Source organism: Garra rufa, chromosome 25 (genome assembly GCF_049309525.1).
Source record: "Garra rufa chromosome 25, GarRuf1.0, whole genome shotgun sequence".
Lineage (NCBI taxonomy): Eukaryota > Metazoa > Chordata > Actinopteri > Cypriniformes > Cyprinidae > Garra > Garra rufa.
The window spans coordinates 37,904,801-37,918,629 of record NC_133385.1 but is presented as its reverse complement, the minus strand read 5'-3'; the positions used below and the strand labels follow the sequence as shown (position 1 = coordinate 37,918,629).

Below are 13,829 nucleotides of genomic sequence, written 5' to 3'. Positions count from 1 at the left end.
GTTCATTATAAATTATTAAAACTGCTGAACTGCGTCCGTTTTCTTGTCCCTAGCCTTTACAGAAATATTACACTTGAAAAACACTTTAGGATTACGTTTTCTTTGTTTTAAAATTAAACTGTTATTTAAACAATTACACCTTTATGAGCCATTAATGTGGCAATATTTGTTTTTTATTTTATTAAAGAATTCCAAGCATCACAAACTGCTTTTCATCACAGCCATGTACAGAGAGATAGTAAAGTGCTTTATTTTGAGGTCAAAAACAGGCCCATGTTAAGTCTGCTGTCCCTTTTAAAAATGTTCTAATTTTATCGCATGATTTCATATGAAGCTTTTAGTTGGTCACTGGTGAGACCTACTTTATTGATGGGGAATTGTAAAAAAAAAAAATACAAAAAAAGAATACAAATGGATTAAACTACTTAATTTAGTGAGACGTGGTTTGATACCTTGCAGCAATCATTTTGTAAAAAGCATTTTTCATGAAAACATTTTTTGTTACCTTCCTTATGGATAACAACAGTGAAGGTATATCAGGTCTTATGTGATTCATTGTCACCTAAAACAGTCACCTTATTTCTTGCATTTTCATTATTTTTTTTGTAACTGGCATGCTGAAATAAACTCATAGCTGTCATTTATATGTATTCATACAGTCAAAAGGTAATCTAACAATGTGGTCTAAATTTAAATGTTAGAAAAATAAATATATTTAAGTCATTTTGCCATACTAAAAGCGGGCATTTCTGTAGAATAACCCATAAATGTCTCTCGCTTTGTTTAATGTGTAAGTGCAGGTAATTTCATTATAACAGTATGGGGGGATTGATAACTACCGGTTTAATGTTTGATATGACATCTGCAGTTCTCCGTTTACTTTAGGGTGCATTCCTGCAGCTCAAATGGTGGAGCCTGGCTCTAGACAATCATGATATGAAAGTCAAAGTCAAATGCATATATTCAATTATATATAATATAGATATGAACTTTACATATCTTTGTTAAATTAATCTTTAACAAAGTTTTAAAAAGTTTAATGCGAAACACAGGACATGCATAAATTATTTAAATCAAGTTTTGTGGTTAAGCCACATTTTTCCTGCTCTAACTAGCGGGGGAGGGGCTGCGCGCCATGTGATACGGGGTTGGTTTCAGTTAGGTCCTGTAAGCAAATGTAAATGGCCTAACTGAAGCGTTTGCCTCCCTCACACTCTTTTTTGTTATTTAGAGGTAACAGCTTAAACATGTCTGGAAGAGGCAAAGGCGGTAAAGGACTTGGAAAAGGAGGCGCTAAGCGTCACCGTAAAGTTCTGCGTGATAACATCCAGGGAATCACCAAACCCGCCATCCGTCGTCTTGCTCGTCGTGGTGGTGTCAAACGTATCTCCGGTCTGATCTACGAAGAGACCCGCGGTGTGTTGAAAGTATTTTTGGAGAACGTGATCCGAGATGCCGTTACCTACACCGAGCACGCCAAGAGAAAGACCGTCACCGCTATGGACGTCGTGTACGCTCTGAAACGACAGGGACGCACTCTGTACGGCTTCGGAGGTTAAACATCTTCAATCAGAAGAAAGTATTTCAAACCCAACGGCTCTTTTAAGAGCCACCCACATTATCACATAAAGAGTCGAAGTAATGTTACCGTTTTATGCTTTTGCTGGAAACTTAACGCTTTTATGAACTAAACCTTTCAAAAAAATTACTAGTGTGTAGTTTTTCTTTTTTCTTTCTTTAAACGTATAATAGAGATGTCTTTGATAGTAAGTGTAGTAAACATTTTTATAAAGAGTTTAAATGTGTTATTACTGGGGATTACCATTATTACTTTAGGGAGGTGTTAAAGCCTCATTAAGGGATAAAGATTTTACCTTGTATCTGACATATCCAGTTGCTCTAAAGGTTAATGAGATTTTGTTTAAGATTTACCATGTTTGCGATTTTACAGAAACAATCTCATTTTGAGGTGGATCCAAGTGGTTAGTGTTATTCTTTTCCCAAAACACTTCATAACCTATTATTTTACTGTGAAGATACTTGTAAAAATCTGGTTTGATTTTCATCCGAACCAGCCTAACTCTATTCACTCCATTCCTCATCACCTCGTCAGAGATTTACATTTTCCCTTTTCAGATCAACTTTGTTTTATTGTTGGTATATTTATCATATTCATACTTGCAAATGGGAAAAGATATAAGCCCCCCTTTACTGAATTTATTTGAGTTTGCACAAACGTTTCAGTTTTAAGTACTTTAAAAAAAAAATAGAAAATCTAAAACTCTTTGCCTCTCTATCAAAATATTATTTTTTTTAATGTAACTTTATTTGTTATCTTTCTGTTCTTTTTTTACTGATTCTGCTCTTTGTGTGTGTGTTTCCATATTTGTTATATTGGTGTGGGTATTATTTATGTGGATGTTCCCTGTCTTATGTACAATTCTGCAATAAATAAATAAACGCCATTGCTCTGCTTTCTCCAGATTCTCAATGGATCTTTAAAGATTTTTAGAAAAGAATACGCTATATAATATATAGACCTATTTGCTTTCTTGTATAAAACAAAAAGAGCGGGAATTGAAAAAAAGGAAACGTCTTCATATCCGCTGAAGTCGTTCAAATATGAAGCGGTGGGGGGGGGCATTATATCATCGCCTGTGATTGGCCCTCGTTCCGCTCGTGATACTTGGAGTTGTCCAATCACATACGAGTTTATGGGTTTGGCCTATGAAAACATGCAATCAGAAGGTTCCAGATGGCTTAAAAAATTAGCATAGACTAGTCAATAAATGCGTCCGTCCGGGACATTTCAGTTATGAAACGGTTTCACCAGCATCATCATGCCTGAACCAGCGAAGTCCGCGCCCAAGAAAGGCTCCAAGAAGGCCGTCAGTAAGACCGCCGGCAAAGGAGGAAAGAAGCGCAAGAGGACCAGGAAGGAGAGCTATGCTATCTACGTCTACAAAGTGCTGAAGCAGGTTCATCCTGATACTGGTATCTCTTCTAAGGCGATGGGGATCATGAACTCTTTCGTCAACGACATCTTTGAGCGCATCGCCGGTGAATCATCTCGTCTGGCTCACTATAACAAGCGCTCCACCATCACATCTAGAGAGATCCAGACCGCTGTGCGTCTGCTGCTGCCCGGTGAACTGGCCAAACACGCCGTGTCTGAGGGCACAAAGGCCGTGACCAAGTACACCAGCTCCAAGTAGAGTTTTGCTAAAACTCTTCGTAACCCAAAGGCTCTTTTAAGAGCCACTCATCTAATCAGTGAAAGCGGCTTTCTGTAACTTCAACTAGTTCTAATTGGTTTTGAAATGAATACAGTATTGGTACTAGAGTTGACTAACGTTTGTTTCAAATTAGTAAAGGCCGTTTTCTGTCGTTCTGGTAGTAAAGGACAGTGTTGGTGTTTATTCTCAAATTCAATAGTACTTGTTTTTTTTTTTTAAGGTGTCTAACTGACAGGTATGATTAAGACTTTTGCAAACTGGCCTAACTCATGTAGTATAGTTATAATCTAAATTAAAGCTGCAAGCAGCGATGGTAGGGCCCTCGCACTCGGGCTCACCGCCGATCGGTGGCGAATGGTGGGCACTATGCTATTAACACAGTAAATGTAGGAGGAATATGTCAAAGTCATTGATATGTGCCAATCTTCCTGCTGCCAGCTGGTGGCGCTATGCCTATAACTGAATATTGGCATGCAGATGTGTTCAGGCCAGTGCTTTCATGAAACATATGAAGTTTGGTGAAGCTTGAACATGGCATGCTTGAGTGTAAGTCATGACATATCCTGCTGCCAACAGGTGGCGCTATTAAGAAATATTGGCTTTTAGATGTCTTCAGGCCAGGACTGTTGGCAATCATGTCAAGTTTGGTGCAAATTGTACATTGCATTCTTAAGTTAGTGTAAAACAAGTAATTTGCTATTGCCAGCTGGTGGCGCTATGACTATAACTAAATATTGGCATGTAAATGTATTCAGGCCAGGACTCTTATCAAACATATTAAGTTTGGGGCTGATTGGACATTGCATGCCTGAGTTACAGTAACTTCTTGTTTCATTGCATTTAGAGTATGCTTTAGCACTTAGCTAAATGTTGCTAACATGTTTCTAGCATGTTGCTACCCTATTTAACACTTGTTGATATTTTTAAAATGTTGCTGGGCATCCACATCGGTATTAAACATGTGACTTTCTGTTGCCAGCAGGTGGCACTATGACTATAACTGAATATAGGCATGGGCTTGTGTTCAGACCAGGACTCTTATCAAACATATTAAGCTTGGGTCAGATTGGACATTGTATGCATGAGTTACACTTATTTTTCTTTGTATTAATATCATGCTTTAGCTCTTAGCTAAGTGTTGCTAGCATGTTTTAACATGATTCTAGCATGATGCTAGCCTATTTAAAACTTGCTAACGCTTTTTAATATGTTGCTAGGAGTCCGTAATACCATTAAATGTCACTTCCTGTTGTCAGCAGGTGGCGCTGTGATTATAACTGAATATGAGCATGTATATATCTTGAGGCCAGGAGTCTTATCAAACATGTGAAGTTTGGGGCTGATTGGACATTGCATGCCTGAGTTACAGTAACTTCCTGTTTTATGTCTTTAACAACATGCTTTAGCACTAAGTAAGTGCTGCTAGCATGTTTGGGTACATTTTAAACTAGTTTAGCACTCAATGGCTTTTTTAGTGTGTTGCTAATAATGTGTCACAGTGTTAAACATGTCACTTCCTGTTGACAGTAGGTGGCGCTATGACTATAACTGAATATTGGCATGTAGATATCTTCAGGTCAGGACTGTTATCAAACATGTGAAGTTTGGGGCTGATTGGACATTGCATGCCTGAGTTAGAGTAACTTCCTGTTTCATTGCATTAAGAGTATGCTTTAGCACTTAGCTAAATGTTGCTAACATGTTATAGCATGTTTCTAGCATGTTGCTACCCTGTTTAACAGTTGTTGAATTTTTTTAAAATGTAGCTAGGCATCCACAACAGTATTAAACATGTGGCTTCCTGTTACCAGCTGGTGGCGCTATGACTATAACTGAATACGGGCATTGGCGTGTGTTTAGGCCAGGATTCTTATCAAACATGTTAAGTTTGGGGCTGATTGGACATTGTATGCCTGAGTTAGAGTAACTTCCTGTTTCATTGTATTATTAGCATGCTTTAACATATTAGCTAAGTGCTGCTAGCATGCTTTATTATTTTTGTAGCATGTTGAATATTAAGTTTGGGTCAGATTCAACATTATATACATGAGTTACAGCAATTTCCTTTTGTATTTGTATTAATAGCATGCTTTAGCTCTTAGCTAAGTGTTGCTAGCATGTTTTAGCATGTTTGTAGCATGTTGCTAGCCTATTTAAGACTTGTTAACGCTTTTCAATATGTTTCTAGGAGTCCGTAACAGTGTTAACCCTCTGGGGTTCTTCCCCGACCAGTCACACTCAGGGCCCTCACGGTCAAAAGTGACCGGAGCCCTGAAATCATTATTTCCTTTTTTTCAGTAAAATCAATCAAATGTATTTTTGTTCAATAATATTTTTTCTTTTTTTCTGTCGTGTTTTGACAGAATTTTATGATAATAATTAATATTTATGCTACAATTATGATCTATTTTTTGCCATTGAATATAATAGAATTTTTTTTAATATATATAATTTTTATTCTTTTTTAATTAATGCTGTATTTTAGTTTAAAGTAGATACCTGGCCTATAGAAAATAATTTTTTGAAGTCGGATTTGTGCCATCTGGTGGCGTAGGGAGCATAATTACCAGGCAATATCCTATTTTAACCACTAGATGGATGTAATGCTCTCTATAGAAGGATTTGTGAATTCTAGTTGTTTTTGCACATATTTGCCAATGCCTTTTCAGGTTGTGGATTTTATTATATAAAATTAGATTATCAAAGACTATTTTTTAATTATTTGCCAAGTTTTTTGTTTGTTTGATTGGTTTAACTGGTAATTTGAAGTGCCAGTTTTACTTTATAATACAGTCAAACCAGAACATTGCATTAGAAAGAGAAACAATGGAAAGCATTTTGTTACCCATTGTTTTAATTCTAACTGAATAAAAATGCCGTTCTTTCAGTCATACCATTTTTTTTTATTTTGTAACCTTTTTATAATGAACATTTTGATTTAAATAATTTTTTGTAAAATTCAATAAACAATAACTCTTATTTAGCACAGGAATTATGAACAGCAACAGCATGGGCAACAAAATAACAGCAAAAGTATAATTATCAAACATTAAATGGAAAATAGAGAAATAAAAATATTTTAAATATCATCCTAACCCTATTTACATTTTATGTGCATTCTTTTTTTACATATTCAATGAACAGTAACTCTTATTCAAAAGGCAACAGCAATTATGAACATAAATCTAAAATAACAGAAAAGTATAACAATTGTCAAATAGTAAATAAAAAAATAGAGGAAAAAAAAGTTTGTTTTAAATATCATTCTAACTATAATTACATATTATTTACATACTAATTGTGATTACAGATCAGGTTGTGACAAATCACAACAGAGTGTCTCCATATAGCACTTTGAGCAAATGATGCTTGTTTTGAAATCTTTTTTCCGTGTGTGTGTGTGTGTGTGACATGGTGTGTGACTTTTGGATTTTGGATCCAATGTCTCCCTTTTATTTGATTCATAGTCTCACATTCCTCTGTTACAGTCTCACCAATCTCATATTTCCCTGTGTGTGTGTGTGTGTGTGTGTGTGTGTGTGTGTGTGTGTGTGTGTCTGTGTGTCTATTTTGGAACTCTGATGGCTTACAGTCTCATGCTTTCATTGCTGTGTGCTTTATTTCTTACATTGATTGCTTCTATTTCACACATTTCCCAAAATTAGCTTTTGAAATGACACACATTCATTTGTGTGTGCGTGTGTTTTTGTGTGTATAAGTGTGTGTGTGTGTGTGTGTGTGTGTGAGTGTATTGTAGTGTTTTGCACTCTTGATGTTTTAGAGAGTCACCCCTTCACAGTTGTGTGCTTTTTTTCTGGATTGTGGCTGATTTGTAGATTGTATGCACAAAAAAACTCTGTATTTTCATATTTTTGCCAATTTCCCATTCATTTCCTATGGCCGGTCATTTTGACCCGAAGACCCCGAGTGTGACTATTTTTTTTACAACCACTTAGACTTTTCCAATCCTGTCCCCAATTTTTTTGTGTGTTCATATACCAAGTACCATAAAAGTCACCAGGTTTCATACCATTCCGATGAAGCTACGATTTTTAAAATTTTTTTATTTAAAAAATTCCGGTCAAAAGTGACCGAAGAACCCCAGAGGGTTAAACATGTCATTTCCTGTTGTCAGCAGGTGGCGCTATGACTATAACTGAATATGGGCACTGATGTGTGTTCAGGACCGGACTGTCATCAAACATGTGAAGTTTGAGGCAGATCGGACATTGTATGCCTGAGTTATAGCAACTTCCTTTTTCATGGCGAAACATCAAAGTTTGTCCGGCCGCCACGGACACGCCCTTCGACGAAAACTCTAAAGCTTCGCAATTTAACATCGCAAAGGCCTTATGATGACACTCAGCAAATTTGAAGATGATCGGATAAAAACTGTAGGAGGAGTTCGTTAAAGTATGAGGCCTGAAAATGGCAAAAACTGCACAAAAATCATACAGGAAATTCAATATAACGGACTTCCTGTTGGGTTTCGGATGTTGCACCAGGAGACTTTTTTGTAGGTATTGGTGTGTTACATATGTGTACCGAGTTTCGTACATGTACATGAAACGTAGCTCGAGGGGCACTCCGTTGAAATTTTATAGGTGGCGCTATCGAGCCATTTTGCCACACCCACTTTTGAAAACCATATCAGATGTAAATTTTCGCCAGGTCTGATGCGTGTGCAAAGTTTCGTGAGTTTTCGGGCATGTTTAGGCCCTCAAAAAGACTTTTCACTTTGGAGAAGAAGAAGAAGAAGAAGAAGAAGAAGAATAATTAAAGCTGCGAGCAGCGATGAACGGGCCCTCGCACCCGGGCTCACCGCCGACCGGTGGCTTCAGGAAAACAGTAAACGGTGGGCAGTATGCTTTTAATACAGTAAATATAGAAAAAATATGTCATAAGTCATTTAAATGTGCCAAACTTGCCGCTGCCAGCTGGTGGCGCTATGCCTATAACTGATTATTGGCATGTAGATGTGTTCAGGCCAGCACTATTATCAAACATATGAAGATTGGTGCAGATTGACCTTGGTATGTTTGAGTTAGTGAAAGATATGATATATCCTGCTGCCAACAGGTGGCGCTATGATAATATCTGAATATTGGTCTTTAGGTGTCTTCAGGCCAGGACTCTCACCAAACCTGTGAAGTTTGAGGCAGATCGGACATTTTATGGCTGAGTTATAACAACTTCTATGTCCATGGCGAAACATCAAACTTTGTCATGCAGCCACAGACACGCCCTTTAACGAAAACTCAAGATCTTCGCAATTTAACATCTCTAAGGCCTCTAGATCAGACTGACCAAATATAATGTTGATATCATTAAATCTCTAGGAGGAGTTTGATACAAGTCATTTCCTGTTGCCAACAGGTGGCGCTGTGATTATAATAGAATATTGGCCTTCAGATGTATTCAGGCCAGGACTCTTATCGAATATGTGAAGTTTGAGGCAAATCGGACATTTTATGGCTGAGTTATAACAAGTTTTATATCCATGGCGAGACCTCGAAATTTGTCAGGCCGCCACGGACACGCCCTTCAACAAAAACTCAAGATCTTCGCAATTTAAAATCGCTAAAGCCTTTTTATTAGACTGACCGATTTTGGTGTTGATCTGATTAAATCTCTTGGAGGAGTTTGTTGCAGAGTACAGCATGACACTTCCTGTTGCCAGCAGGTGGCGCTATGAGTAAAACTGAATATGGGCATGTAGATGTCATCAGGTCAGGAGTGTTATCACACATGAGAAGTTTGGGACAGATCGGACATTGTATGCCTGAGTTATAGCAACTTCCTTTTTCATGGCGAAACATCGAAGTTTGCGAGGCCGCCATGGACACGCCCTCCGATGAAAACTCTAGATCTTCACAATTTAACGTCACAAAGGGCTTTAGACTAGACTCTGCAAATTTGGCGTTGATCCGAATAAATCTCTAGGAGGAGTTCGTTCAAGTATGACGCCTGAAAATGGCAAAAATGACACAAATTTTGTTGAGAATATTAATATTAACCGACTTCCTGTTGGGTTCCGGATTTTGCTCCAAGAGGCTTTTTTGTAGGTATTGGTGTGTTACATGTGTGTACCGATTTCCGTGCATGTACGTGAATCACAGCTGAAAGCGCACACCGCTGAACATCTAAAGGTGGCGCTGTCGAGCCATTTTGCCACACCCACTTCTGAAACCCATATCAGACGTAAATTTTCGCCAGGTTTGATGTGTGTGCAAAGTTTCATGAGTTTTCGGGTATGTCTAAGCCCTCAAAAATGCGATTCATTTTGGAGAAGAATAATAATAATAATAATAATAATAATAATTAAAGCTGCAAGCAGCGATGAACGGGCCCTCGCACACAGGCTCACCGCCGACCGGTGGCTTTAGGAACACAGCAAACGGTGGGCAGTATGCTTTTAATACAGTAAATGTAGGAAAAATAGATCAAAGTCACTTAAATATGCCAAACTTCCTGCTGCCAGCTGGTGGCGCTATGCCTATAACTGATTATTGGCATGTAGATGTGTTCAGGCCAGCACTTTCATCAAACATATGAAGTTTGGTGCAGATTGACCTTGGTATGTGTGAGTTAGTGCAAGATATGATATATCCTGCTGCCAATAGGTGGCACTATAATAATATCTTTATATTGGCCTTTAGATGTCTTCAGGCCAGGACTCTTACCAAACATGTGAAGTTTGAGGCAGATCGGACATTTTATGGCTGAGTTATAACAACTTTTATGTCCATGGCGAAACATCAAACTTTGTCAGGCCGCCACGGACACGCCCTTTAACGCAAACTCAAGATCTTCACAATTTAACATCTCTAAGGCCTCGAGATCAGACTGACCAAATATAATGTTGATATCATTAAATCTCTAGGAGGAGTTTGGTACAAGTCATTTCCTGTTGCCAACAGGTGGCGCTGTGATTATAACAGAATATAGGCCTTCAGATTGGTTCAGGCCAGGACTCTTATCGAACATGTGAAGTTTGAGGCAAATCGGACATTTTATGGCTGAGTTATAACAAGATTTATATCCATGGCGAGACCACGAAATTTGCCAGGCCGCCACGGACACGCCCTTCAACGAAAACTCAAGATCTTCGCAATTTAACATCGCTAAAGCCTTTTTATTAGACTGACCGATTTTGGTGTTGATCTGATTAAATCTCCAGGAGGAATTTGTTGCAGAGTACAGCATGACACTTCCTGGTGCCTGCAGGTGGCGCTATGAGTAAAACTGAATATGGGCATGTAAATGTCTTCAGGTCAGGAGTGTTATCACACATGTGAAGTTTGGGGCAGATCGGGCATTTTATGCCTGAGTTATAGCAGCTTCCTTTTTCATGGCGAAACATCGAAATTTGCGAGGCCGCCACGGACACGCCCTCTGATGAAAACTCTAGATCTTCGCAATTTAACGTCACAAAGGGCTTTAGATTAAACTCACCAAATTTGGTGTTGATCCGAATAAATCTCTAGGAGGAGTTCGTTCAAGTATGACGCCTGAAAATGGCAAAAATGACACAAATTTTGCTAAGAAAATTAATAATAACCGACTTCCTGTTGGGTTTCGGATTTTGTCCCAGGAGGCTTTTTTGTAGGTATTGGTGAGTTACATGTGTGTACCGATTTGCGTGCATGTACGTGAATCACAGCTGAATGCGCACACCGCGGAACGTGTAAAGGTGGCGCTATTGAGCCATTTTGCCACACCCATTTCTGCAACCCATATCAGATGTCCATTTTCGCCAGGTTTGATGTGTGTGCAAAGTTTCATGAGTTTTCGGGTATGTTTAGGCCCTCAAAAATGCGATTCATTCCGGAGAAGAAGAATAATAATAATAAGAAACGGAGCAGATCCAATAGGGTCCTCACACCATCGGTGCTCGGGCCCTAATAATAATAATTAAAGCTGCAAGCAGCGATGAACGGGCCCTCGCACACGGGCTCACCGCCGACCGGTGGCTTTAGGAACACAGCAAATGGTGGGTAGTATGCTTTTAATACAGTAAAAATAGGAGAAATATGTCAAAGTCACTTAAATGTGCCAAATTTCCTGCTGCCAGCTGGTGGCGCTATGCCTATAACTGATTATTGGCATGTAGATGTGTTCAGGCCACCACTTTCATCAAACATATGAAGTTTGGTGCAGATTGACCTTGGTATGTTTGAGTTAGTGAAAGACATGATATATCTTGCTGCCAACAGGTGGCGCTATGATAATATCTGAATATTGGCCTTTAGGTGTCTTCAGGCCAGGACTCTTACCAAACCTGTGAAGTTTGAGGCAGATCGGACATTTTATGGCTGAGTTATAACAACTTCTATGTCCATGGCGAAACATCAAACTTTGTCACGCAGCCACAGACACGCCCTTTAACGAAAACTCAAGATCTTCGCAATTTAACATCTCTAAGGCCTCTAGATCAGACTGACCAAATATAATGTTGATATCATTAAATCTCTAGGAGGAGTTTGATACAAGTCATTTCCTGTTGCCAACAGGTGGCGCTGTGATTATAATAGAATATTGGCCTTCAGATGTGTTCAGACCAGGACTCTTATCGAATATGTGAAGTTTGAGGCAAATCGGACATTTTATGGCTGAGTTATAACAAGTTTTATATCCATGGCGAGACCTCGAAATTTGTCAGGCCGCCACGGACACGCCCTTTACCGAAAACTCAAGATCTTCACAATTTAACATTGCTACGGCCTTTATATTAGACTGACCGATTTTGGTGTTGATCTGAATAAATCTCTAGGAGGAGTTGGTTGTAGAGTACAGCATGACACTTCCTGTTGCCTGCAGGTGGCGCTATGACTATAACTGAATATGGGCATGTAGATGTCTTCAGGTCAGGAGTGTTATCACACATGTGAAGTTTGGGACAGATAGTACATTGTATGCCTGAGTTATAGCAACTTCCTTTTTCATGGCGAAACATCGAAATTTGCGAGGCCGCCACGGACACGCCCTCCGATGAAAACTCTAGATCTTCACAATTTAACGTCACAAAGGGCTTTAGACTAGACTCTGCAAATTTGGTGTTGATCCGAATAAATCTGTAGGAGGAGTTCGTTCAAGTACGACACCTGAAAAAGGCAAAAATGACACAAATTTTGTTGAGAATATTAATATTAACCGACTTCCTGTTGGGTTCCGGATTTTGCTCCAAGAGGCTTTTTTGTAGGTATTGGTGTGTTACATGTGTGTACCGATTTCCGTGCATGTACGTGAATCACAGCTGAAAGCGCACACCGCGAAACGTGTAAAGGTGGCGCTGTCGAGCCATTTTGCCACACCCACTTCTGAAACCCATATCAGACGTAAATTTTCGCCAGGTCTGATGTGTGTGCGAAGTTTCATGAGTTTTCGGGTATGTCTAAGCCCTCAAAAATGCGATTCATTTTGGAGAAGAATAATAATAATAATAATTAAAGCTGCAAGCAGCGATGAACGGGCCCTCGCACCCGGGCTCACCGCCGACCGGTGGCTTTAGGAAAACAGCAAACGGTGGGCATTATGCTTTTAAAACAGTAAATGTAGGAAAAATAGATCAAAGTCACTTAAATGTGCCAAACCTCCTGCTGCCAGCTGGTGGCGCTATGCCTGTAACTGATTATTGACATGTAGATGTGTTCAGGCCAGCACTTTCATCAAACATATGAAGTCTGGTGCAGATTGACCTTGGTATGTTTAAGTTAGTGCAAGATATGATATATCCTGCTGTCAATAGGTGGCGCTATGATAATATCTGAATATTGGCCTTAAGATGTCTTCAGGCCAGGACTCTTATCAAACATGTGAAGTTTGAGGCAGATTGGACATTTTATGGCTGAGTTATAACAACTTCTATGTCCATGACCAAACATCAAACTTTGTCAGGCCACCACGGACATGCCCTTCAACGAAAACTCAAGATCTTCGCAATTTAACATCACTAAAGCCTTTTTATTAGACTGACCGATTTTAGTGTTGATCTGTATAAATCTCTTGGAGGAGTTTGTTGTAGAGTACAGCATGACACTTCCTGTTGCCAGCAGGTGGCGCTATGACTATAACTGAATATGGGAATGTAGATGTCTTCAGGTCAGGAGTGTTATCACACATGTGAAGTTTGGGACAGATCGGACATTGTATGCCTGAGTTATAGAAACTTCCTTTTTCATGGCGAAATATCGAAATTTGCGAGACCGCTATGGACACGCCCTCCAATGAAAACTCTAGATCTTTGCAATTTAACGTCACAAAGTGCTTTAGATTACACTCAGCAAATTTGGCGTTAATCCGGGATAAATCTCTAGGAGGAGTTCGTTCAAGTACGAGGCCTGAAAATGGCAAAAATGACAAAATTTGCTGAGAAAAAAATAACCGACTTCCTGTTGGGTGTCAAATTTTGCTCCAAGAGGCTTTTTTGTAGGTATTGGACCCTATTTTAAATAGTTACCATGTTTTATGGTCTACAAGCATTTTTAAATATTATTTTAATAGTCTATAAGCATCTGTGAAATAATTATAAACAAATATATTGAAAATAAATACATATTAACTTAGTTGACTTTTTGGCCTTTTTGTATTTTG

General features: G+C 38.9%; 2 protein-coding genes across 2 annotated transcripts in view; one reads left to right on the top strand and one right to left on the bottom strand.

Moving 5' to 3' along the window:
- Window positions 1-13,829, bottom strand: part of LOC141302108 (uncharacterized) — a 98,174-nt gene that overhangs the window by 51,597 nt on the left and 32,748 nt on the right. The gene's annotated exons all lie outside the window — the stretch shown is intronic.
- Window positions 2,836-3,387, top strand: LOC141302118 (histone H2B-like). Its single transcript, XM_073832310.1, has one exon. It carries the CDS (start codon window positions 2,841-2,843, stop codon window positions 3,213-3,215), a length of 375 nt encoding a protein of 124 aa, XP_073688411.1. The 5' UTR covers window positions 2,836-2,840; the 3' UTR covers window positions 3,216-3,387.

What these genes read in the sequence shown, in the direction of transcription:
- LOC141302118 (XM_073832310.1), top strand. Translation starts at nt 2,841, where the DNA reads ATGCCTGAACCAGCGAAGTCCGCGCCCAAGAAAGGCTCCAAGAAGGCC.